Here is a 23856-nt window from a genome sequence, read left to right as displayed (position 1 = left end):
GTAGAGTTGTCAGGGTCCCCTGCAATGCAGGAATCGCAGCTAAAGAATCCCTGACAGAAGGCCATCCTGCCTGTTTTAAAACTTCCAAGAGAGTCCACCAGCTTCTGAGGTACAGTGGTACTTCAGGTTAAGAACTTAATTCGTTCTGGAGGTGTGTTCTTAACCTGAAGCACCACTTTAGCTAATGGGGTCTCCTGCCACTGCGCCGCTGCTGCACGATTTCTGTTCTCATCTTGAAGCAAAGTTCTTAACCCGAGGTAATATTTCTGGGTTAGCGGAGTTTGTAACCTGAAGTGTATGTAACCTGAAGTGTCTGTAACCCGAGGTACCACTGTAGTTCCAGTCCACTGTTTGAACAGTTCTTAACCTCAGAAAGTTCTTCCTAATGTTTAATTTAAATATGCAAGTGAATTGTAAGGTTCCCACGCTCTCTCCAATGTAATGAAAATTAGCCCAGCTGCACTGTGAGTTGGAACTTCGAAGTGGTGAATGCACAGCGCACATCTTGTCACTTCACTCCCCTAGTCCACAGTGAGGTGGCTCGCTGTGACACTCACAAGGAGAGACTGACTCTCTTCTCTTCCAGCGCAGGGCGCTTGACGACTCCTCCTCCACAAGTGACAACGGTCACCGGCCATCTTTCTGCTTCCAGTGGGCTAATGTTCACCGGCACTTTAATGAATGGTAGGCAACAGGATCCAGTTGGGTGGGGGTGGGGAGGCTCACAGTAGGCGGAGCTAGATGCATTGATGGGTGGAGCCAATGATAGGCACAGCCTCCTAATTCCAGTAGCATGTGTGATCGAACTGTGATACTTCTGCCTGGTTGCTGGATGGAGACGTATAAGATTCTCTGGGAGGCATCTGGTTAAATTTTACTTGGAGCAGGCACACTGAAATTAACAGATCAAACTTAGATCCCCTCTGTATTATATACATTTAGAGCAGTATCGTCCCACTTTAAACAGCTGTGGCTTCTCCCAGAGCGTTCAGGGAACTGTAGTTCAGCATGCTGAGAGTTAAGAAGCACCTTCATTTCCATCCCCGAACTACAGTTTCCAAGAGTTCCCTGGGAAGAGAAGATGATTGTTCAACAAGCCTGAGAATTGTAGCTTTGGGAGGGAAACAGGAGTCTTCAAATTATGCTTGACACCTTTAACAAACTACAGCTCCCAAGATTCTCTGGAGGAAACCATTGCCTTTTAAAGTGAAGAGTCGGTGTGGTGCAATATTGGAGTCTGGTTAGAGTGCCTGACCAGGACCTGAGAGACCAGGCTGTGAATCCTCACTGGCCGTGAGTCTCACTGGGTGACCCTGGGCCAGTCTCTGCCTAAATGCAATGTAATAATAAATAATAATAATAATAATAATAATAATAATAATAATAATAATAATAATAATAGTGGAGGGATCCTTCAAGTTTCTGCCTTGTGGTTACAGAGTAAGAAAATAATAATAATAATAATAATAATAATAATAATAATAATAAATTTATATCCCACCCTCCCCAGCCGAAGCCAGACTCTGTGTGGCTAACAACAGAAAAATAATACAGCATTGTAAAATCAATTCATTATAAAATCAGTTCAAATCAAATTAATGGCAACCATTGGGCTAGAGTTATGTGAGGATTACCAAAGGAGGGGGTCAGGCTGTGCCCTGGCCAAAAGCCTGGTGGAACAGCTCTGTCTTGCAGGCCCTGCGGAAAGATGTCAAGTCCCGCAGGGCCCTTAGTCTTTTGTAACAGAGTGTTCCACCAGATTGGAGCCACAGCCGAAAAAGGCCTGGCTCTGGTTGAGGCCAGCCTAACCTCCCTGTGGCCCAGGACCTCCAATATGTTTTTGTTTGAAGACCGTAAGGTCCTCCGTGGGACATGCCAGGAGAGGCGGTCCCGTAGGACGTGTAATAAGAGTGCTATAAATGTATCATGCAGATTGGGCCTTCATGATGTCCATTAATTCCAGTGGGTCTGCTCATGAGCAGTTGAATGCCACCCTCTGAGTTGCATCTGGGGAAATATAGGCAGCTGTAGAAAGAATCTTGCCCTTTGTTCCACCTTGCTCTGCCCACCCCTGGCCTGTGCCCACCCTCAGAGGGTTCCCCCAAGAGAATGTAGGAAACTGTTTCCACTCGTTGCTCCTAAAAGTGCTGCCTCTTCTGTCTTTACAGCGGACTTCAGCGCTCCCTCATCCTCCAGCGTCTTCCCCCTGGGCTCTCAGATCCACATTCAGTTTGCTGTACAGCGTTCCTTCCACCAGCCTTTGCAGGTTTTTGTGGACGAGTGTGTGGCTGCCACAACTCCAGACCTGAGCACATCGCCCCAGAGTTACGTCGTCATTGCAAACCATGGGTGAGTCTGCACTGTGGGGGGTTTTGAGTTCTGTGGATGGGAGGGGAACAGCCTTACCAAGCTTACCAAATAGTCTTGGAAAACTGCTACAATGATTTATATGGAAACTCAGCCAGGGGGAATCGAAGTCACCCAACAATGTTAACAAAAGGGGAATTATTACAGTCAAGATAAATGTTTGTTTGTTTGTTTGTTTGTTTGTTTGTTTGTTTTTTGACGTTTTCTTTTTATGTTTGTGGATTTGTTTGTTATAAATTTGGAAAACTAATAAAAAAATTTTTTTGAAAAAAAATAAAATAAGCTACCTCACTTGGTTGTTTTGAGGATGAAATGCAAGGGGGGGGGCGCCTCTGCCTGCCACCCCTGGAGAAAACATGGGATATTAATGTCATCAATCCATAATAAACTTAAGTGCCAGGTTATTTTTTTTGTTTAAAGCTGCCAGTGTCACCTGGATTTTTGCACCGAGAGACCAGTGGTGTAGCGTGGGGGGTGCAGGGGGGCTGGCCGCACCGGGCGCAACATGGGGGGGCGCGCTCGCACTCACAGCTCTCTGCCCCTGCTAAAATCCACGGGTTAGGGGGCACAAATTACTTGCCTTGCCCCGGGTGCTGACAACCCAAGCTACGCCACTGCGAGAGACAATTGTGTAGCATCTGCTAAAAAAACAACTTTGGATGCATTTTGTCCTCTGAATGAGATGTGCTTTTTAAAACATATATTTCTTGTTGGGGTTTGGGCAGGTGCCTTGTTGACAGCAGGGTTGCAAATTCCCGGTTCCTCCCTAGACAGACTCCAGAAGTGCTCCATCTTTCTCTGCAAGCCTTTGAATTCGTTGAGATAGATACTGATGTAAGTAACTGAACTCTTAATAGGCCTTGCGCCAGTATTTCCTGAAGTAACCTCCAATTTTGCAGTGATACCTCTCATCTGCTGTTCAGCAGGCAGTTGTTGACTCATTAATGCATGCTTTGTGTAGCCTCAGGGCTAGGAACATGTTTGAATGGAGGCAGAACTCCGCTCCCAGTACTACATTCTGTACTTTTGCATCACGCCCAAGAAGCCACCTTATTCTGAGTCACGCCGTTGGCTCATTAAGCTGACTGGCAGTGGCTCTGCAGGGTTTTGAGCATCCGGCATTCCCAGCTCTTATTTGGAGATGTGGATAGCTTGGCCAAAAACAATTGGAAGGCTGGGGTTGAGGAAGCCTCTCTTGAGCATCTTGGTTGCCCACCTCTGCAGCAACAAATAATAGTTAAGCATGGTCATGTATGACTGTCCCAGGAGCAAATCTATTCCTCTTGCAGGTTTACCTTCACTGCCAAGTTTTAGTCTGGGACCCAGCTGTACCCGCTGACCACATGAGGAAGGCCTGCTCGTTTCACAGAGATACGAACAAGTAAGGAATGTGGGGAATGGTTGTTCGTTAGAGGTTTTTGCCGAAGGGATCTGTGAATGGTGAGTCTTTTGGGTAGTGGGTGTTGAGTAAGACCAATACTGAGAGGCTCGTTCCAGACCCTCCAAGTGTCCCTATTTTCCAGGGACATCCGTGATTTAGAGAAGCTGTCCCGGTTTCTGATTTGATTTCGGGATGTCCCGCTCTTCCTTAGTATATCCCTATATTCACTGGAGAAATGCTGGAGGTTATGGAGTTATCCGCCCCCCTGAGCTGTCTGAAGGCAATCCTGTATAGGGAAGTTTCCTTAATGTTTATGATGCTTTTATATATGTTGGAAGTTTACCAGACTGGCTGGGGCAACCCAGGAAGATGCGTGGGGTATAAATAGTAAAATTATCATTACGGAATGGGATGTCCCTATTTTCATTGGAGAAATGTTGGAGGGTATGTTGTTCCAGGGATGTTGGACTATGTGTGTCTGCGCGGGCGCACACACACACACAATGGGCAGGCCCTCAATTTCAACTTCAAATTTAAAAAACGTTCCATGGGCGTCTACAGCTTGCTCCAAAATAACAAGCCGACAAAGAGCCTGTTTCTAGAGAAGAGTGGTCTCTTCGTCAGGCCCTGCTGTGCTAGGGAGGGAGGGTTCAATGCAAAATCAGCAGTTGCTGTGGAAACCCAATTTGGTACATCGCTGGTAGGTCATCCCCTATGAGCCAGTGGCCGGGGGACCTTATTCATACCAGTGACCTCATTCCTTCATATGCAGCCTTCTGAGGGGTGAGGAGAAAGGCAAGTGGTAGGTGGGGCCAGAGGCAAAAGTGGGTGGAGCAACTCCTTTTTGGAATGGATGCTGTCATTCCAAGCCATTCAAAAGAGGTTTCTTCACACAGTTCCCCCTCTGTATCCCAGGCAAGCAAGAGTCAGGATCACAGTTCCAGGGACACATTGCCATTCCGGGGACATATTGCCACAGCCCCTTTAAGAGGGTGTGGATCAGGGCCAGTGAAAGGAATGCCCTCTGGGGCAGGCAGAGGCCTGGGGTTCCCCAGCCTCTGATGTAAGCAGACGCTGCATCAGAAGGAACTTCCCAGAGACATGAGGCTTGCAGTCAGAGCCTGTAAGCAAGACTAAATCAGTTTCCTTTCATCCTAATGCCTGGCGAAAGAATAAATCCCGCATGCGTGTGGATACTCTGAGGTCTGTGACTTTTGCAAGCCTCATCCACACTTTCCTTTGCTCCATGTTTTCTGGACTTTCCAAGTCCTTTTCTTTTTCTTCTTCATTTCTCATCCCATTGCTTTCTCTGGGAAAACCCACATTTTTTCCCTGCTGAATTGGAGCAAACGGCAAGCAGCAGAAAACTCAACCGCTGCCTGTGTCAATTCACCAGTAAAATGCAGGTTTTCCCGGATGAAAGTGGTGGAATAAAAAGAACCTGCTTAGTCACAGACCTGGAAAGCCCTCAGCTGTGCCTATAAAGGCGGCACAAAAGCAAGTGTCAATGAGCCCTTGAATTCAAAAGTTGACGGCTTTTCGTCTCTCCACAGATGGGAGCTCCTAGATGATCCATCCAGTTCTGTGTGCAGCTGCTGTGACTCGACGTGTGGAGCGACTGGGTCTCGCCACCAGAGAGATCTGGAAGGTATCTCTACACCTTTTTAATTTTGTTTGTTTAACGCATCCCTGGAAATGGACAGGGCAGCGATTGAGCTGGTCATACCAAAATCTGCATCCGTCGTTTCTCTTCAGGTCTGTCTATGGAAGCCCGTCCACGGCAATCGAACGTGGTGGTGACTCATTTCACAATTCAGAAACTGGCTCAAAATGGAGACCACGGAGAGCTGGATGCAAACGGCTCTCTTGCTGTCAGGAGGAGTCGCAAAGGTAAGGTAAGTCATCCAACGATATGCACTGGGCCAAAACCAAGGTGGTCTTCTCTCTCTCTCTCTCTCTCTCTCTCGCTCTCTCTCTCTCTCTCTCTCTCTCTCTCTCTCTCTCTCTCTCTGTTTGTGTTATAAGAAAAACTGTTCCCTTTCCTTTATGGGGTATTCCAGAGCCTATATAGAGTCCTTAAGTGGGTTCCCTAATTGGTAGGAGAAAGTAAGAAGCCAACCAGAGAATATTGAGAAGCAAAGCAGCTAGTAAGCCTGATCTTTATTAACTGTTGCAACAGGGTCCCCACTCACCACACGCAGGAGGGAGGAGGAACCCTGAACAATGGTGTGCAAGCCCTTATACAGTGGTACCTCAGGTTAAGTACTTAATTCGTTCCGGAGGTCCGCTCTTAACCTGAAGCACCACTTTAGCTAATGGGGCCTCCTGCTGCTGCCGGAGCACAATTTCTGTTCTTATCCTGAAGCAAAGTTCTTAACCCGAGGTACTATTTCTGGGTTAGCAGAGTCTGTAACCTGAAGCGTATGTAACCTGAAGCGTATGTAACCTGAAGTGTATGTAACCTGAGGTACCACTGTACAGCTCAAAGGAGGACACCACTGTATAGACTTTTGAAATTGCCCACTCTGTAGCCCAAGACCCACCCTCCTAAAACATCATACATACATCACAGAAGGAGGTAGTCTCCAGCAGAAATCCTGCCGGCCAGAATACCTGATAATGATCACTGATTGCATTACCTGGGCAGCCTGGCCATTCTTTCATGATGGTTACTACTTGAGTTCCTGAATCCAGGCCACAGGCTCACCCTATTCATACACAAATAATGCCCTTAAGACAGGATTGGTAAGGGAAAAGACAATGGGAAGGCTTTCCCCATTTACCTCCCTTACTGCAGAGGAATATTTGAGGTCACTGGGAGAGTCAAAATGGCTTCAGGATTGCTCTCCCGTACTATTTCAGACACATGGTTCATATATTTAGATGTGTGTGCATTTCTGAATATTTATTCTATATTTGAGACCTTAAAATTCTTACAACAGTGTGTAGAGCCCTCAGTGGCTTGGGACCAGTTTACGTGAAGGTTAATTGAATTGGGCCCAGAAGTGATCTGGCAGCCATTTACCACTAAATAAATTGGGTGTTTTTGAACAGCTGAAAGCATGCCAGAAATGCTAGGAGGGGTGGTGATGGTAAGGGCTGTAACTTGGCAACAGAGCATCTGCCTTTCTTGCAAATGGTTCAATCCTAGCATTTCTAGGTAGTATTACGTAAATAAAAAATGCCCTCTCTGAAAGCCTGGAGCATTGCTGCCGGTCGGTGGAAGTGCTGAGCTAGATGGACCAATGCTCTGACTCCCTATAAGGCAGACTCCCAAGTTCTTTCTCTCTCTCTCTCGGCAGGTGGAAAACAAAATGTAATGCCGCCTGCTGTGGGTGCCCTTCTCCTGGAGCTGGCTGTGCTGGCTGTCCTGTCTCTGGGCTTCTGCTTCTACAACGGTTATCAGAAGAGACTCTGTCTACACCGCAGGGAGGTCGGGGACCTGATGACTCGGGCGCTGTTGAATGCTGAGCACAACTGTGGCAGCATTAATGCCAGTGTAGAATATGCTTGATTAAAAAATGAACCTTGCTTAGTTACACAGGACGGTGGTGTCTTAATGTACCCAGCGCTTTAAAGAAAAAGAAAAACTTGTCAATATGGAGGCAATGAACCATTGCTGGTTTTAGAGCCCTTCTCTAATCCAGAAGATCTAGAGATGATTTAAGAGTGAGAAGCAGTTCTTTCTCTTTTGGGTCAACACTAGGGTTGCCATATCTTGGGCCTGATCCAGCTGACACTTCAGATATTCTTCCTCGATTTCAATTCTTGAGTTTTCCAAGGCTCTCATCAGCACCTGAGCAGCTAAACAGAGTTCAGTAAGACTGAAAAATCAGAAGCAATGGTGATTTAAAGGTTAATATTGGCTTGGGTGGGGACTGTGAAACTAAGGAGCAGAAATGTGAGAATTAGATTATACTGGGAGAGACCTGGTCGTTGGACCCTTTAGTTTCCTTTCCCCTTCTATAAAAACTACAAAATACATTCTCTTTTAAAGTTTAAATAACAAATACTTGCATTTGATTAAATATACAATGCAGGTAGGTGTTACTTAATGTTGCTAATACATCTTACACACCATTGGAATGGCAATGCTCATTGATTTGGGGGGGCGCAGCCCTCTCAAATATTTTATCGGGGCCCCCCGAAGACTCCCTAAGCCTGAGACTCATGCATGTGGCACTAAACATTTGCACGTGTACATTAGAGACAAGGTATTTATTTATTTCTTATCATTATCCCAATCTCTGAGCAGTCGGAGAATCTAGGGCAGGGGTCAGCAACCTAAGGCCCATGGGCCACAAGTGGCCCACGAGCTCGTTTAACTGGCCCACGAGCTGCCCACAGACCGAGCCGCTCACTCGGCAAGTCCCAGCATGCTTCTGCGGCGCTGGAAATCGCGTCTGTGCAGACACAGACACCGGAAATCACTGGTGTGTGCACAATCTGGCCCATGGAGGGATCTCCGCTGGAGTGAACTATAACTTTCCCAGGGTTTGGTTTCCTTTGAATGAAGGTCAGCGGAGACTATATTGTCTCTGGAAACGAACAGGATCTGTTCCGGAGCCTCATTCGCATCCTGAAGCGAACGCAACCCGCGTCTGCACATGCGTGGGCCGTGATTTGCCGCTTCTGCGCATGCGCGTGATGTCATTTTGACCATATGCGTGAGCAGCGAAACCCGGAAGTAACGCATTCCGTTAACTTCTGGGTCGCCACGGAGCGCAACCTGAAAACACTCAGCCTGAAGCAACTTCAACACGAGGTATGACTGTATGGTTTTGTTTACACATACAGTTAAGTACTTAATTCATTCCGGAGGTCCGTACTTAACCTGAAACTGTTCTTAACCTGAAGCACCACTTTAGCTAAGGGGGCCTCCTGCTGCCGGTATGCCGCTGGAGCATGATTTCTGTTCTCATCCTGAAGCAAAGTTCTTAACCTGAAGCACTATTTCTGGGTTAGCAGAGTCTGTAACCTGAAGCGTCTGTAACCTGAAGTGTATGTAACCCGAGGTACCACTGTATATGCAACCTGAGCATAAGACGGAGGGGCTTGCAGCATTGCACCCCGAAATAACTTCCTTCTCCATTAGTCTCAGCTTTGTATCCAGCACAGAGCAAGTGTGTCTTGGCCTCCAACTCCCAACCTGCTTCCAGCTCATCTCCTATACAATCCTCTGGCTTTTGTCCTCTTAGGGGTGTGAAGGCCCATCCATTTGCCTGGAGGGCCCCATCACTTGGTTTTAGCTTCTGTAACCTGGCTCCTTATTTTGGGATGTTGATGGAGGTACTTAACTGGCACACCCTTGTCTCCAGAGACAGATGGATACCAACCAATAAAGTCATTGCCTTACAAAGAAATGTGTCTGACTAAGGTACTGACATCCCAAAGGAGCAGAAAAGACTTTTTTTGTAAGTGACAACAGCAGCACGGATGCTACTAGCCCAGAGATGGAAGGAAGAGTCCCTACCAAAGAGGAATGGCAAACTAAGCTGTTAAACTACGCCGAAATGGCAAAACTGACCCGAAAGCTCAGAAACCAAGAAGACAAAAACTTCAAGAAAGAAGGGGGGGGGATTATAATTTAGGAGACCACTGCAAGCAGACGAAAACATAGGCAGGATTTTAATTTCACTTGTAATGTAACAAACACTATGGACAGATATAAAATAGAGCTTACGAAATACAGTGGTACCTCTAGATACGAATGGGATCCGTTCCGGTGCCCCGTTCACATCTAGAAGCAAACGTAACTAGCGACGGCATGTCTACACATGCAAACGTCGCTTTTTGCTGCTTCTGTGCGTGTGCATGACGTCATTTTGAGCGTCTGCGCATGCGCAAGCGGCGAAACCCAAAAGTAACGCTCTGTTACTTCCAGGTTGCCGCGGAGTGCAACTCGAACGCGCTCAACCCGAAGCGCATTCAACCCAAGGTATGACTGTAATTTGCAGTTGAAAATGTTGACAATAGGATCCATGGAGGGGATGAGGGGGGGGGGGAGTCTTGAGATTCAGAGAAATATATACACATAAATATTCGGTATTGTTACAAATTTACATTTGTAAAATCAAATAAAAACAATTTTTTTAAAAAAATGTGTCTGACTAGTTCAGGAATTTCCTCTGCTAGATTCCAGCCTTCACTGGGTACTGGACACCAAAAATTGGGGTTTGGAGCTTCATCCAGACTGATCCCCTTCCCAAAACCACGATAATATATTAGATTTTTTTACCCTTGCTTCGCCATAAGGTCCCAGAGTGGGTTATTAAGGTAAAGGGACCCCTGACCATTAGGTCCAGTCGTGGCCGACTCTGGAGTTGCGGTGCTCATCTCGCTTTATTGGCTGAGGGAGCCGGCGTACAGCTTCCGGGTCATGTGGCCAGCATGACTAAGCTGCTTCTGGCAAACCAGAGCAGCGCACGTAAACACCGTTTACCTTCCCGCCGGAGTGGTACCTATTTATCTACTTGCACTTTGACGTGCTTTCAAACTGCTAGGTTGGCAGGAGCAGGGACCAAGCAACTGGAGCTAACCCCGTTGTAGGATTCGAACCGCCAACCTTCTGATCGGCAAGTCCTAGGCTCTGTGGTTTAACCTACAGCGCCACCTGCATCCCTTTTACCTTCAGCGTACAAGGAAGCTATACAGGAATAATAATAATAATAATAATAATAATAATAATAATAATAATAATAATTTATTATTTATACCCCGCCCATCTGACTGGGCCTCCCCAGCCACTCTGGGCGGCTTCCATAAAAACCAAAAATACAATAAAATATCACACGTTAAAAACTTCCCTGAACAGGGCTGCCTTAAGATGTCTTCTGAATGTCAGGTAGTTGTTTATCGAGTTGTTTATTATGGTGCAACACCTGCTTCTGTGGGGGTTCCACAACTTAGGGATGGTTTTCCTAGGAGACCCTGGAAAATGAGGCCTAGCAACGCCTGACACCAAGACCCAGAACAAAATGGGGACAGCCATTTACTAGGAAGGGACACATTCCAGGAAAGTGCAGCCTGTGGCCACTTCCAGACTTTATTTCCGGGTGGGATTCAGTCACATAACAACAGATTCTGGTTCTGCTGCTGTGGTTGACAAGGGATTGTTGCATGGTTTCAGAGAGTTCAAATGGGGTAGATTTGCCTTGGAAATGCCTATTAAATCTCTCCTCCATTGACCCAATGTCATCTTGCCTCCCTGCAAACAAGTCAAGATGAATGAATGGGTTACCTGGAAGTGGCCTGTGACTGGTTCAGCTGGGGCGGCAGTGGAAGCAAGCTAAGTTACTTAGGGATGCCTTCTCTCAGTCCCAAGTGAGTTCTCAATGGGACGACGAGAAATGATGCACAGCACTGTCTCCGATGAAGAATGTTGGGCTGTACTACTACTACAGTCGTACCTCAGGTTAAGTATTTAATTCGTTCCGGAGGTCCGTTCTTAGCCTGAAACTGTTCTTAACCTGAAGCACCACTTTAGCTAATGGAGCCTCCTGCTGCTGCTGCTGCGCTGCCAAAGCACAATTTCTGTTCTCATCCTGAAGCAATGTTTTTAACCTGAGGTACTATTTCTGGGTTAGCGGAGTCTGTAACCTGAAGCATATGTAACCTGCAGCGTATATAAACCAAGGTACCACTGTACTACTACTACTACTACTACTACTACTACTACTACTACTACTTTATTATTTATACCCCGCCCATCTGGCTGGGTTTCTCCAGCCACTCTGGGTGGCTTCCAACAGAATATTAAAATACAATAACCTATTAAACATTAAAAGCTTCCCTAAACATTAGTCATACTCTCACAGATAGGTAGCCGTGTTGGTCTGCCATAGTCAAAACAAAAATTCCTTCCAGTAGCACCTTAAAGACCAACTAAGTTAGTTCTTGGTATGAGCTTTCGTGTGCATGCACACTTCTTCAGAGACCAACACGGCTACCTATCTGTAACTGGAACTATGGAAGGCACCACATTGAGCCGCATGAAATGGAAGTCCATAGGTATCTGAAGAAGTGTGCATGCACACGAAAGCTCATACCAAGAACTAACTTAGTTGGTCTTTAAGGTGCTACTGGAAGGAATTTTTTTTTGTTCATACTCTCACACTCATTGACATTAGTGAACATGGCGAACTTGGATCCGTTCAGTCCACTAGGTAGAACTTAGTTTATTGATTGATTGATTGATTGATTGATTGCATTTATATTCAAACCTTTTCTCCAAGAATTTCCAGGTGGTGTACATGTTTCTGCCCCTCCCCATTTAATCCCCCCACAACAACCCTCTGAGGTAGGCTAGGCCAGGCATAGGCAAACTCTGACCCTCCAGATGTTTGGGGCTACAATTCCCATCACCCCTAGCTAACAGGACCAGTGGTCAGGGATGATGGGAATTGTAGTCCCAAACATCTGGAGGCCGGAGTTTGCCTGTGCCTGGGCTAGGCTGAGAGGCAGCGACTGGAGCTAGGTCACTCAGGGAGCCTCATGGCTGAGTGGGGATTTGAACCCTGGTCTCCCAGGTCCTAGTCTGACACTTTAACTACTACACCAGCGCAGGCTGTAAGTATTGTATTGGATATATACCGCCCATGCTTTGGAATCGGGAACCCTCTGAAAATTTAGGCGAGCTATGTCATAGAATCATAGAATCATAGAGTTGGAAGAGACCACAAGGGCCATCGAGTCCAACCCCCTGCCAAGTAGGAAACACCATCAGAGCACTCCTGACATATGGTTGTCAAGCCTCTGCTTAAAGACCTCCAAAGAAGGAGACTCCACCACACTCCTTGGCAGCAAATTCCACTGTCGAACAGCTCTTACTGTCAGGAAGTTCTTCCTAATGTTGAGGTGGAATCTTCTTTCTTGTAGTTTGGATCCATTGCTCCGTGTCCGCTTCTCTGGAGCAGCAGAAAACAACCTTTCTCCCTCCTCTATGTGACATCCTTTTATATATTTGAACATGGCTATCATATCACCCCTTAACCTCCTCTTCTGTGAGTATACCCAAACCAGTTTACTCAGAAGTAAATCCATCTGAGGTCTGCAGGTCCTCAGGATTGTAGGTCATGACTTCAGGGACCAATTTAGGGTTGCCGGCCAACAGGAGACTTGGAACAATTAAGGAAGGCCCAGGTGTGTTAAATTTTCTCTCTCAGCCTATTTAAGAAAGAATTTGTGTATCCCCTGCTTTCTTTCTTTCTTTGTCTTTCTTCAGGACAATGATGACTGGCTTCTGGTGGGTGGCTGTGTTTATTGAAGTGTTGGGTAAGTTTCTGGCAGACTCTCCAAGTGTCTCTATTTTCCAGGGATGTCCCTGATTTAGAGAAGCCATCCTGGTTTCTGATTTGATCCTGGAATGTCCCACTTTTTTTAATGTTTTCTGTTTTATGGTGTTTTTATATATGTTGGAAGCTGCCCAGAATGGCTGGGGCAATCCAGTCAGATGGGTGGGGTATAAATAGTAAAATTATCGTTATGGAAAGGGATGTCCCTGTTTTCACTGGAGAAAGTTGGAGGGTATGTTCCAGAGGGCGTGTTGGCGATCTTCCTTATGCTCAGTAATGCTTCTGAACATCAGCTGCTAGAAGCCACAGGTGGGGAGAGTGCTCTTGCGCTTGGATCCTGCTTTGGGGGGCTTCCCTTTGTGTCCCTGGTTTGACCACTGTGAGAGCAGGATGCTGTGCTTTAATGGGCCATTGGCCTCATCCAGCAGGTGGACTCTTTATGTTCTCAGCTGTGAATGAAAGTAAGGCTTTGTTACTGCCCAAATATGTTCTGAGCAGTGGCGTAGCGTGGGTTGTCAGCACCCGGGGCAAGGCAAGTAATTTGCGCCCCCTAAAGCGTGGATTTTAGTAGGGGCAGAGAGCTGCGAGTGCGAGTGCGCCCCCCCCCGATGTTGCGCCCGGTGCGGCCGCCCCCCCTGACCCCCCACGCTACGCCACTGGTTCTGAGCAAGGTTAATTTAATAGAGATGGCATTAAGTTATTTGCTGCACATAGCTTGCTACAGTCCAGTTCTTTGGCTATGCATTTCCAGATCAAGTTATCCTGTACCAATCCTGAGGTTCTCATCCTGCCATTTCTTATGAAATACAGTGGTACCTTGGGTTACATACGCTTCAGGTTACAGACTCTGCTAACCCAGAAATATTACCTCGGGTTAAGAACTTTGCTTCAGGATGAGAACAGAAATTGTGCAGCGGTGGCGCGGCGGCAGCAGTAGGAGGCCCCATTAGCTAAAGTGATGCTTCAGGTTTAGAACAGTTTCAGGTTCAGAACAGACCTCTAGAATGAACTAAGTTCTTAACCCGAGGTACCACTGTACTGTATTTTGACAAACGTCTCTGCAAAATAGATTTGACCCGATTGTGTTTGCAGTCCAAGAGTGTGCAATGGGTTGAGAGTCAAGTTCTTAAAATTGCTGATCAGGTATTCTGTTCCTTTACTCCCCAGCCATCCCAGTTTTGGCCCAAGGCGAAGGCTTGGCTTCTCCAGCCACAGTGGGTTCTAACACTCCTCAAGTGACAACTGCAGAGCTGGGATTCTTCAATAGGGTATTTCATGGTGAGGTGTCTTGTTTAATGTACAAAAAGGGGATGTTGGGCAGACCCACTGAAATTAAGGGACCAAACATAGGCTCCAACATTTGCACGATCCTGCCACTTTAAACAGTCCTGGCTTCCCCCAGAGAATCATGGGAACTGTAGTTTAAGCATGCTGGAAGTTATTCCCCTACCAGAACTACGATTCCCAGAGTTCCCTGTTAAGAGGGATTGCTTGCCAAACCACTCTGGGAAGAAGAGGGTTTTCTGAATATGGAAACTGGATATCTCTACTAGAGATGGAGAAAAAATTAAATTCAGCTCACATTTAAAGGCAAATTTATCTGATTTGAACTTTCCAAAGCACAGCCATCTTTTGAAATTCAGACTTTAGTGAATTTTTCGATGCAGTTTGCTAGCCAAGTAACGCGAGTAAAACTGCATAGGCTAGGGTAAAGGAAGCATGGAAATGTGCATATATTAGTGAGACTAATGTTTTAAAAATGCATCGCATTAGGGGACCTTGCTTAAAATTATTAAACAAAATTGCATACAAAAATGGGCAGGTTAGGACAAACTGTCACTAAAATACTGGTAGATTCTCATGATAACCCTTTGGGGTTTTTTAATGCAAACTGTAGAAATGTTGAGAATGGAACTTGCAATTGGAAAAACTAAGAACTCGAGAGAAACCTAAATGGACAGTTCCATCCACTCCTAGTTGCAAATATTTGAGAGAGCACCAGGATCAGTGCAGGAATCCTAGCAACAAAGGCATATTGGCTTTAGTTTCAGGCTAAAATTTGTGATGGGAGACATCCATGGGGAGTTAGCCCAGCTAATGTCTCTTTCTCTCCTTCTCTATCTCCAGCTGCAAAGGGTCTAGTGTGGAGCAGCGATGCCGATACCACAGAGCCCACGGCAACCACTTTGCCAACGCTTCCTCGCTCCACGGCAACCAGCGCAGAGCCTCGCGTCCAGCTTCTGCAAGCTGCTCAGGCCAGTGATGCAAAGATTAATATCTCTCTGAGAGTGTTGAATGGTAAGATCATAGCTGTCAACCTTCCCTTTTGTTGTGGGAAATTCCCTTATTCCATCGCTGTTTCCCACTGCTTCCTGCTGCTATCCCAGATTGTTAGATATCCCATAGACTGTCCCTGGGACAGGTGAGGCTGCTGATCGCTTATTTTCAAGGCTGCTGATCCCTTATTTTCAAATCTGAAAGTTGACAGCTATGGGTAAGATGATTCTCCCACCCACAAGAGTCAATGGTTGCTTCCCTTAGCACCCTGATTTTGGGGTTCAGTTGTGCCATAGTAAAAGATTATCCTTCTTGGTACCAGCATCTTAATGCTCAACTGCAAGCAGGGCTCTTAGAAGGCAGGAAACATTGATCTAAGCCAGTCTTTCCCCAAACTGGTGCCTTCCAGAGGTTACTGGACTACAGTTCCCATCAGTCTCAGCTGGAATGCCTAGCGATCAGGACTAGTGCCAGCCTCTGGAGGGCTGCTGCTTCTTCTCTTTGGCGATCACTCGTATCCAAGTAAGACTGTCATCCATAAACACTGTTTTAACAATGAGTCCGTAAGTAACTGTGGAGGCCAATTCTGGATCCACACGTGGCTGATACCATTGTGGCTAGTAGCCATTGATAGGCTCTGCCAGTGGCATAGCGTTGGTTGCTGGTGCCCGGGGGTTGCGTGCACACGTACGATGGGAGGAGGCACATGTGCCGGGCAGGGGAGCGCCAGCCCACCCTTGCCACTGACGTTGCTGAAGCGACCCTATCTCCACCAGAGTAAAGTGGGAATGGGCTCAGCTGCCTGCCTACCTATGCAAAGTTGGGTTCCAGACTACAATTCCCATAATCCCTGACCACTGGCCTTGCTAGCTAGGGATGGTGGGAGTTGTAGTCCAAAACCAGCTAGAGACCCAAGTTTGGGAAACACTGGTCTAGAGCAGTGTTTCCCAACCTTGTGCCTCCAGATGTTTTTGGCCTACAACTCCCATCATCCCTAGCTAGCAAGACCAGTGGTCAGGGATGATGGGAGTTGTAGGCCAAAAACATCTGGAGGCACAAGGTTGGGAAACACTGGTCTAGAGAGCAGCAGGTTGAGGAAGGCAGGTGTAAGATGCTATCTGTGTGGCAGGATGTAACATCTGCATGGGCTAGTCCACACAGCACACAATCTTCGACTTCTCTCCCAGAAAACCTCAGTGTTGCGGCTGAACCTGGGCAGTACATCGAAGGTGCCTTGATCCACTTTGAGGCCAGAGTCCAGGCAAGTCCAGGCCTGTCCCCCAAGCTCTTCATTGATGAGTGCTACGGCACGGATGCCCGACACCACGGCCATTTCAGGAGGGTCTACATATTCGCAGATAAACATGGGTAAGTGGTGTGCCGTTCTGTTAAGAGATGGAGAGGGCCTTCTCGGTAGTGGCACCCATCCTGTGGAACGCCCTCCCGTCAGATGTCAAGGAGATAAGTGGCTATACAACCTTTAGAAGACATCTGAAGGCAGCCCTGCATAGGAAAGTCTTATAATGTTTTATTATGGTTTTATATATGTCAGAAGCTGCCCAGAGTGGCTGGAGTAACCCAGTCAGATGGGCAGGGAATAATAATAATAATAAAAATAATAATACAGTGGTACCTCAGGTTACATACGCTTCAGGTTACACACTCCGCTAACCCAGAAATAGTGCTTCAGGTTAAGAACTTTGTTTCAGGATAAGAACAGAAATCAGGCTCCGGCAGTGCGGCGGCAGCAGGAGGCCCCATTAGCTAAAGTGGTGCTTCAGGTAAAGAACAGTTTCAGGTTAAGAACAGACCTCCAGAACGAATTAAGTACTTAACCTGAGGTACCACTGTAATAATATAACAATATCAACAACAAAGGTGTTTCAATGTGGTTGCCTTTCCACCCACCCCACTAAAGCAGAAATGGGGCAGTGTGTTAAAATGAGTTCCTCATTAAACAAAAAAACAATTATTTTGACAGCGCATTTGGCAGATATCGGATCCAGCAATGTCAAAACTGGATTGTGCTCAGCCCCGAGGCAGTGTGGAAAACTGAGTCAAAACTGAAAAAAATCCTCACCCCCACCCCGCAATACCTAAAAAATGATTCCGGCACTCAAAACCACACTCTTCCCACTTTCATGGTTAACTTGCCAGGTGCCTGTACGGTGACGGCCCCAAGGTCAGGTGGCTCCGTAGAGAAGACTCTGCGATGCTGTTCACAATACCTGCCTTCTTGCTAACCGGCGACTCGGAGGAGGTAGGAATCTCTCTGGAGTAATTCTCTGTGTTCTGGGATGCCACTGATGTTCTGTTAAGAGAATTCCTGGTTTTCTCGCGTAATTTTCCTCCGACTGCCATCTCCAGGATTCTTGGGGGAAGCCCTTAATTCTTAAAAATTGTTCATAGAGCCAGTGTGAGTCGGTGCCTCTGCAGGGATGCCCCGATGCAGACTGAATAAAGCACCCAAACACTTTCATTAGGGACGCGGGTGGCGCTGTGGGTTAAACCACAGAGCCTAGGACTTGCCGATCAGAAGGTTGGTGGTTCGAATCCCTTCGACGGGGTGAGCTCCCGTTGCTCTGTCCCTGCTCTTGCCAACCCAGCAGTTCAAAAGCACATCAAAGTGCAAGTAGATAAATAGGTACCGCTCCAGCGGGAAGGGAAACGGCGTTTCTGTGCGCTGCTCTGGTTCTCCAGAAGCGGCTTAGTCATGCTGACCACATGACCCGGAAGCTGTACGCCAGCTTCCTCAGCCTATAAAGCGAGATGAGCACCGCAACCCCAGAGTCAGTCATGACTGGACCTAAGGGTCAGGGGTTCCTTTACCTTACACTTCCATTGGCCAGCGTAGTTGTAGTGGTTCATGTCAGACTAGGGCCCACTGGGTGACCTTGGGCCATTTGCTAAATCTCAGCCTAACCTACCTCACAGGGTTGTTGTGAACACAACATGGGGAGGGGCGGGGAGAACCACAAATACCGCCTTGAGCTCCTGGGATCTAGATGTAATTAGCAAATAAATATTTGTGAGAGTTTTGAATCTGCTGCAAAAAAATAACTTCCCTCCTTTTCTAGATCTATATTCATTGTCTCCTGTCAGCATGGAGCAAAGAGACTTCCTCAAGCTTTGGCAAGAAAGCTTGTTACTTTGACAGCATCTCCTCCAGGTCAGCTCTAAGCCCCTCTTATTGCAAATCTTGCTTGACCTCCCCCCACCCCTGGACTAACTTTAATTAAATACCTTGCAAACAAAAGCAAGAATACATTCGATATTAGTTAAAATCTGTTGATCACATCCTTAAGCACTTATTTTGTCTGGCCAGATGTTTTGAAGACATGCTGTTTGGTTTCTTTGCTGTGGTGAATTTGACACAAGAGACAACCGGTTGTAAATCCAATTAGGTTTTTAAGACCCACTGAAATTAATGGACCTACGTAAATTAATCATGGCCATTAATTTCAATGTGTTTACTCTGAGCAGGACTAACAACTGGATACAAAGGTGAACTTCTTATATCTTCTTAACTTACTGCATGATGCACAATTCCTATGAAGTTGCATTGTTTTAAACAGTTGTACAGTGGTACCTCGGGTTACATACGCTTCAGGTTACAGACTCCGCTAACCCAGAAATATTACCTCGGGTTAAGAACTTTGCTTCAGGATGAGAACAGAAATCATGCAGCAGCGGTGCGGTGGCAGCAGGAGGCCCCATTAGCTAAAGTGGTGATTCAGGTTAAGAACAGTGTCAGGTTAAGAACGGACCTCCGGAACAAATTAAGTTCTTAACCCAAGGTACCTCTGTACACTGCCTTGGTAAGTTTTGTGCAACGTTACAGCTTCCCTTAACGGTTGCTGCCTATTACTTGTAGTGATTTTGTTCCCTTCTAGCTGGAAGAACATAGACGAACCATCCAAGAATTATGTCTGCAAGTGCTGCAACAGCTACTGCCCTTTGGAGCCCCCCACTCCTGGAAGCGATAAAGGTACCTGTAAGGTAGACTTTGTGTCTAGTGAACCAAAACAATTGAAACGCAAGTAGCCAGCTAAGAGGTGGGTGGTGAATTTTTACCATTCACACTGATCTGTGGCAACTAGGAATCTAGTTCAAATCTCATTTTAATGTGAGCATTTTCCAGAAAAAAATTCTTGAACTGAAACGCAGCTGCCCTTTGAAATTTGCCCTTCTCCAAATTTGGCAGTGAAGTTCTTCGACCAATAATAAATTATGGTAATAATTGCATATATTAAGGGAAGCATAATTCTGCCTTGTGTTTCCCAAAGTTATATATGGTTGACTGCTGTGAGAGTAGGATGCTGGACTGGGTTAGACCATTGGCCTAATCCAGCAGGCTCTTATGGGGTTCTCATTTCCACTACTGCCATTTCCCACTTTTTCGATAGATCATATAGAGCATAGAATTGTAGAGTTAGGACCCCGAGGATCATCTAGTCCAACCCCCTGCAATGCAGGAATATGCAGCTGTCCCATACAGGGATCGAACCTGCAACCTTGGCATTATCAGCACCACACTCTAACCAGCTGAGCTATCTAGGATAAGGTAGCAATATAGAACTTAATCCTGTGCTACATTGCTGTAGCAACATTGCTGTGCACATGAGCCTTCCACAACTGAGCGCCCTCCTGATGTGTTAGGACTGACCATTGGTAATGATAGCTGCTGGAACTGGGAGAGGAGCCCCAACATTTGAAGGACACTGGAGGCTGGTATATAAGCAATTGCTGGGTTCCTGCAGGAATCGTAACTTCCCTACTTCTAAAACTATTTATCCCGTCTTCCAAACAGCATTTTGGGGTGAAGGAAAGCTCCACAGGAAAGTGGTTGGCCCTTTGAGAGTGCACAAGGAAGACGTACCTTGGTTTGAAGGTTGGTTTTTGTGTTTCTCATTTCTGAACACCTTAAGTCTCTTCTGGGGCTGGAAATCATGCTCAAGAGCTTCCAGGAAAGTCACTCAAAATAGGCAACCCCCAAAGCATTGGTTTAGTTGCTTAAAGGAAAAAAAATCTGCATATGCTAAGGGCTGCTTAAGTTTCAGAGGGTGGGTTGCTGGGTTTTTATTTATTGCACTGCATTTTTATTAAATTTGTATACTGCCCTATACCTGTGGATCTCAGAGTGGTTCACAACATAAAATCACAATATTAAAAAACAAAATACATAATAAAAAGAAAAACGAAGGCAAAACCCAATAATCCTCCCTTCCACAGCACATTTAAAAGGGCATCGGATGTCAATTGGTCAAAGGGCTGGTTGAAGAGGAATGTTTTTGCCTGGCGTCTGAAGGTGTATAATGAAGGCGCCAGCAGAACCTCCCGGGGCGGGGGGGGGGGAGCATTCCACAATCTGGGTTTTCACCGACAATCTGATCTGGGGGCCTGAAATTGTGGTGGGCAAAATCTGCGGGGAAGATAGCTGCTAGCCACAATAGCTGTGCTCTGCCTTCAAACTTTGGAGGCAGCAATGTTTCTGAAAACCAATTGCTGGAAGCCAGAGCGGAGAGGACTTTTGCGCTCAAATCCCGCTGGTAGGTTTCCTGCAGGCATCTGGTTGGCCACCATGAGAACAGGCTGTTGGACTAGATGGGTCAGTGGCCTGATCCAACAGGTGGTTATTATTAGGAGTTGTAGCCTACAACATCTGAGGCCCATCAGAGCCAGTGTGGTGTAGTGAATGCAGGTGGCACTGTGGTCTAAACCACTGAGCCCCTTGGGCTTGCCGATCAAAAGGTTGGCGGTTCAAATCCCCGCATCGGGGTGAGCTCCCGTTGTTCCGTCCCAGCTTCTGCCAACCTAGCAGTACAAGTAAATAAATAGGTACCGCTCCAGCGGGAAGGTAAATGGCGTTTCCGTTGGGCCAGAAGCGGTTTAGTCATGCTGGCCACATGACCCGGAAAGCTGTCTGTGGACAAACGTTGGCTCCCTTGGCCTGAAGCGAGATGAGTGCCGCAACCCCATAGTCACCTTTGACTGGACTTAACCGTCCGGGGTGCTATACCTATACCTTAGCGGAGCAGATTTAGGATCTGGGGGACTGGAGTTCAAATCCCTTATTGGTCAGGAAAACTCACTGGGTGATTGTTAGCCCAAATATTGAGTCTCGGCCTAATCTATCTCTCAGGATTTGGGGAGGGTGTGTGGAAATGAGCAGGGAGGGCCACGTATGCCAGTTGGAGGTCTCTGCAGGGAAGGTGGGATATAAACGTAATGAGAGGATACTCTATGTCAGGTGTGAGGAACCTGTGGTCTTCCAGATGTTTACTGATCTACACTCCCATCACCCTGACCATTGGCCACACTTGCTAGGGCTGATGGGAGTTGTAGTTCAGCAACAGCCAGAGGGCCTGAAGGTTCCCCTACACCTGAGTGAGGGCATCTTACTTAGGCAAAATGGCTCCCTAAACGTCTCTTCCCTTTCAGGACGATGCCACACCATGAAGACGTTCCTGCTGGTGAGCATTTCCTTTGGGGGCAGCTGTGTGCTGGCGGCCCTCTTCAGCGGGGCTACGATAGCGCTAGGCCTGGCCGTCCTCCGCTACTCCCGCACCAGCAAAGGCCACAAACCCCTGAAGAACCGCAAGGAGCAGCAATTCCAGACGGAGCTCCAGCTGGTCCTTGGGGACCTGACCGTCGACGAAGAGGTGGAGAAGGAATCTAACATTGACTACTGCAAGATCAAGAGTGACACGCCAGAGAAGGCCTAACTCTCTAATCCTTAAAGCAAAAATAAAATGTGTGTTGAAAGCTTTCCTTTTATCGCTGTGTAGCTTTACTGCCATAGTCAAACTTTCTCCCCTTGGTTGAAGGAACTTTTCCACCCCACCCCAGCCGGAGGGCCACATTCGCTTCTTGGCAACATTGCAGGGGCCACATGCTAGTGGCGATGGGGGCCAGAAGCATAAGTGGGTAGAGGAATCAGTCCAAACTTTGATTTTTGTGTAAGGCGGGTTAATGGAGTGCAGCTGAGTTCTCTCTTATGCAACTAGTGAGGCAGGTTAATGGAGTGCAGGGCATCTGATAGTCTGAAGTGCCTTGGAGCTCTAGCACTGCCATGTAAATGCCGAAGGGGCTCACAAGTGGTGCAACTGCGTCAGCCACCCAGAAAGGAAATCGGATACAGAAAGTTGTTTCATTTATTTATATGCCAAAATTCTCACTGGCTTGAGTACACACCACGCATTGGAAGCATACTTTGAGATTCCTGCATTGCAGATGGCTGGACTAGGATGAACCTTGGAATCCATTCAATCTCCTGCAGTTTACCCCAGAACTATAAACCCAGAATTTTTTGAGGGGTGTCATTCTTTAAACGCATAGTGTGTACAATGTCACTATCATTAAGCCAGATCGAAGGAACTACAAATAACTCTTTTCAGCTGAGCAGCAGTAACGGGAGCCATTTAGAACTGGCTCTACTTAAGTTGTTAACAGTTAGTGCAATTAACCACTCCCATAGCTGGGAGTGCTAAATAAACTGTCAGCAGGCTAGTCCACATTGCTGCTGGGAAACAGCTGCCAGGAACCCTAAAAAAGTAAGAGGTTGTGCCTTAAGTACATCCCGGCGGTGGTCGGAGTGAAACAATATAAATTGAAAGCATTTGCAGATGACTTGGTATTAACACTTCAGGAACCAGTCTCCAGCACTAAAAGAGTGTTAGAATTAATTTCTGATTTTGGTCGGGTGGCGGGGTTCAAGTTAAATAAGCAAAAAACTAAGGTTTTAGCAAAAAATTTGACAGTTACAGAAACAGATGAGTTCTCCAAAGAAATGGAGCTGAATGTGGTTAAAAAGGTAAAATACCTAGGGGTGTACTTGACCTCCAAAAATTTGAATTTGTTTAAAGATAACTATGAGAAATGTTGGTCAGAAATTAAAAGAGATTTGGAAATATGGTCAAGATTGAAACTCTCCTTGTTAGGCCGAATAGCTGCTGTAAAGATGAATGTATTGCCGAAAATGTTATTTTTGTTTCAGGCCCTACAGATCGTGGACAAGGTGGAATGTTTTGGAAAGTGGCAGAAGGATATCTCTAAGTTCGTTTGGCAGGGCAAAAAGCCCCGAATAAAGTTTAAGATATTAACTGATGCGAAAGAAAGAGGGGGATTTGCCCTGCCAGACTTGAGGCTATATTATGAATCTGCAGCCTTCTGCTGGTTGAAAGATTGGATTTTATTGGAGAACACTGACGTCCTGGATCTGGAAGGGTTTGACAATGCGTTTGGGTGGCATGCATATTTGTGGTATGACAAGGCTAAAGTGCATAAATTGTTTAAAAACCATATTGTTAGAAGAGCAATTTGGAGGGTCTGGATAAAATACAAAGACTTATTGGAGAGTAAAACTCCGAGGTGGCTCTCACCGGTGGAGGCCAAGGCACGTAAGAGACCCAACATGGAGGCCCATTGGCCTAAATATTGGGAAATAATTGAAAAAACTGGAGACAATTGGAGGCTGCTAAGTTTGGAGAAATTGAAAACTAAGGTACGAGACTGGCTGCACTATGCGCAAATTCAAGA

General features: G+C 46.5%; 1 protein-coding gene across 6 annotated transcripts in view; it reads left to right on the top strand.

The window, feature by feature from the left end:
* LOC310833965 (zona pellucida sperm-binding protein 3-like) overlaps positions 1-22900 on the top strand; it is a 28330-nt gene extending 5430 nt beyond the window's left edge. For 3 of the 6 annotated variants that reach the window (XM_083717193.1, XM_083717194.1, XM_083717195.1), the window contains 14 exons: positions 587-684; positions 2169-2349; positions 3093-3201; positions 3657-3748; positions 5302-5396; positions 5504-5638; positions 14209-14319; positions 15169-15339; positions 16506-16686; positions 17476-17578; positions 18396-18487; positions 19212-19306; positions 20129-20209; positions 21760-22900. In XM_083717193.1, coding sequence (XP_083573319.1) covers positions 587-684; positions 2169-2349; positions 3093-3201; positions 3657-3748; positions 5302-5396; positions 5504-5638; positions 14209-14319; positions 15169-15339; positions 16506-16686; positions 17476-17578; positions 18396-18487; positions 19212-19306; positions 20129-20209; positions 21760-22043 — 1828 coding nt within the window. In that variant the 3' untranslated portion in view covers positions 22044-22900. Of the gene's footprint in view, positions 1-586; positions 685-2168; positions 2350-3092; positions 3202-3656; positions 3749-5301; positions 5397-5503; positions 5639-14208; positions 14320-15168; positions 15340-16505; positions 16687-17475; positions 17579-18395; positions 18488-19211; positions 19307-20128; positions 21097-21759 lie in introns of all 6 variants that reach the window. The other 3 variants (XR_014559020.1, XR_014559021.1, XM_083717196.1) reach the window with 3 other exon arrangements.
* The last annotated feature ends 956 nt before the right edge of the window (positions 22901-23856 follow it).

Source organism: Podarcis gaigeae, assembly GCF_964106915.1.
Source record: "Podarcis gaigeae genome assembly, chromosome: 16".
Taxonomy (NCBI): domain Eukaryota; kingdom Metazoa; phylum Chordata; class Lepidosauria; order Squamata; family Lacertidae; genus Podarcis; species Podarcis gaigeae.
Note: the sequence above shows the minus strand (reverse complement) of the source record. Positions and strands in the feature narration are given on the sequence as shown.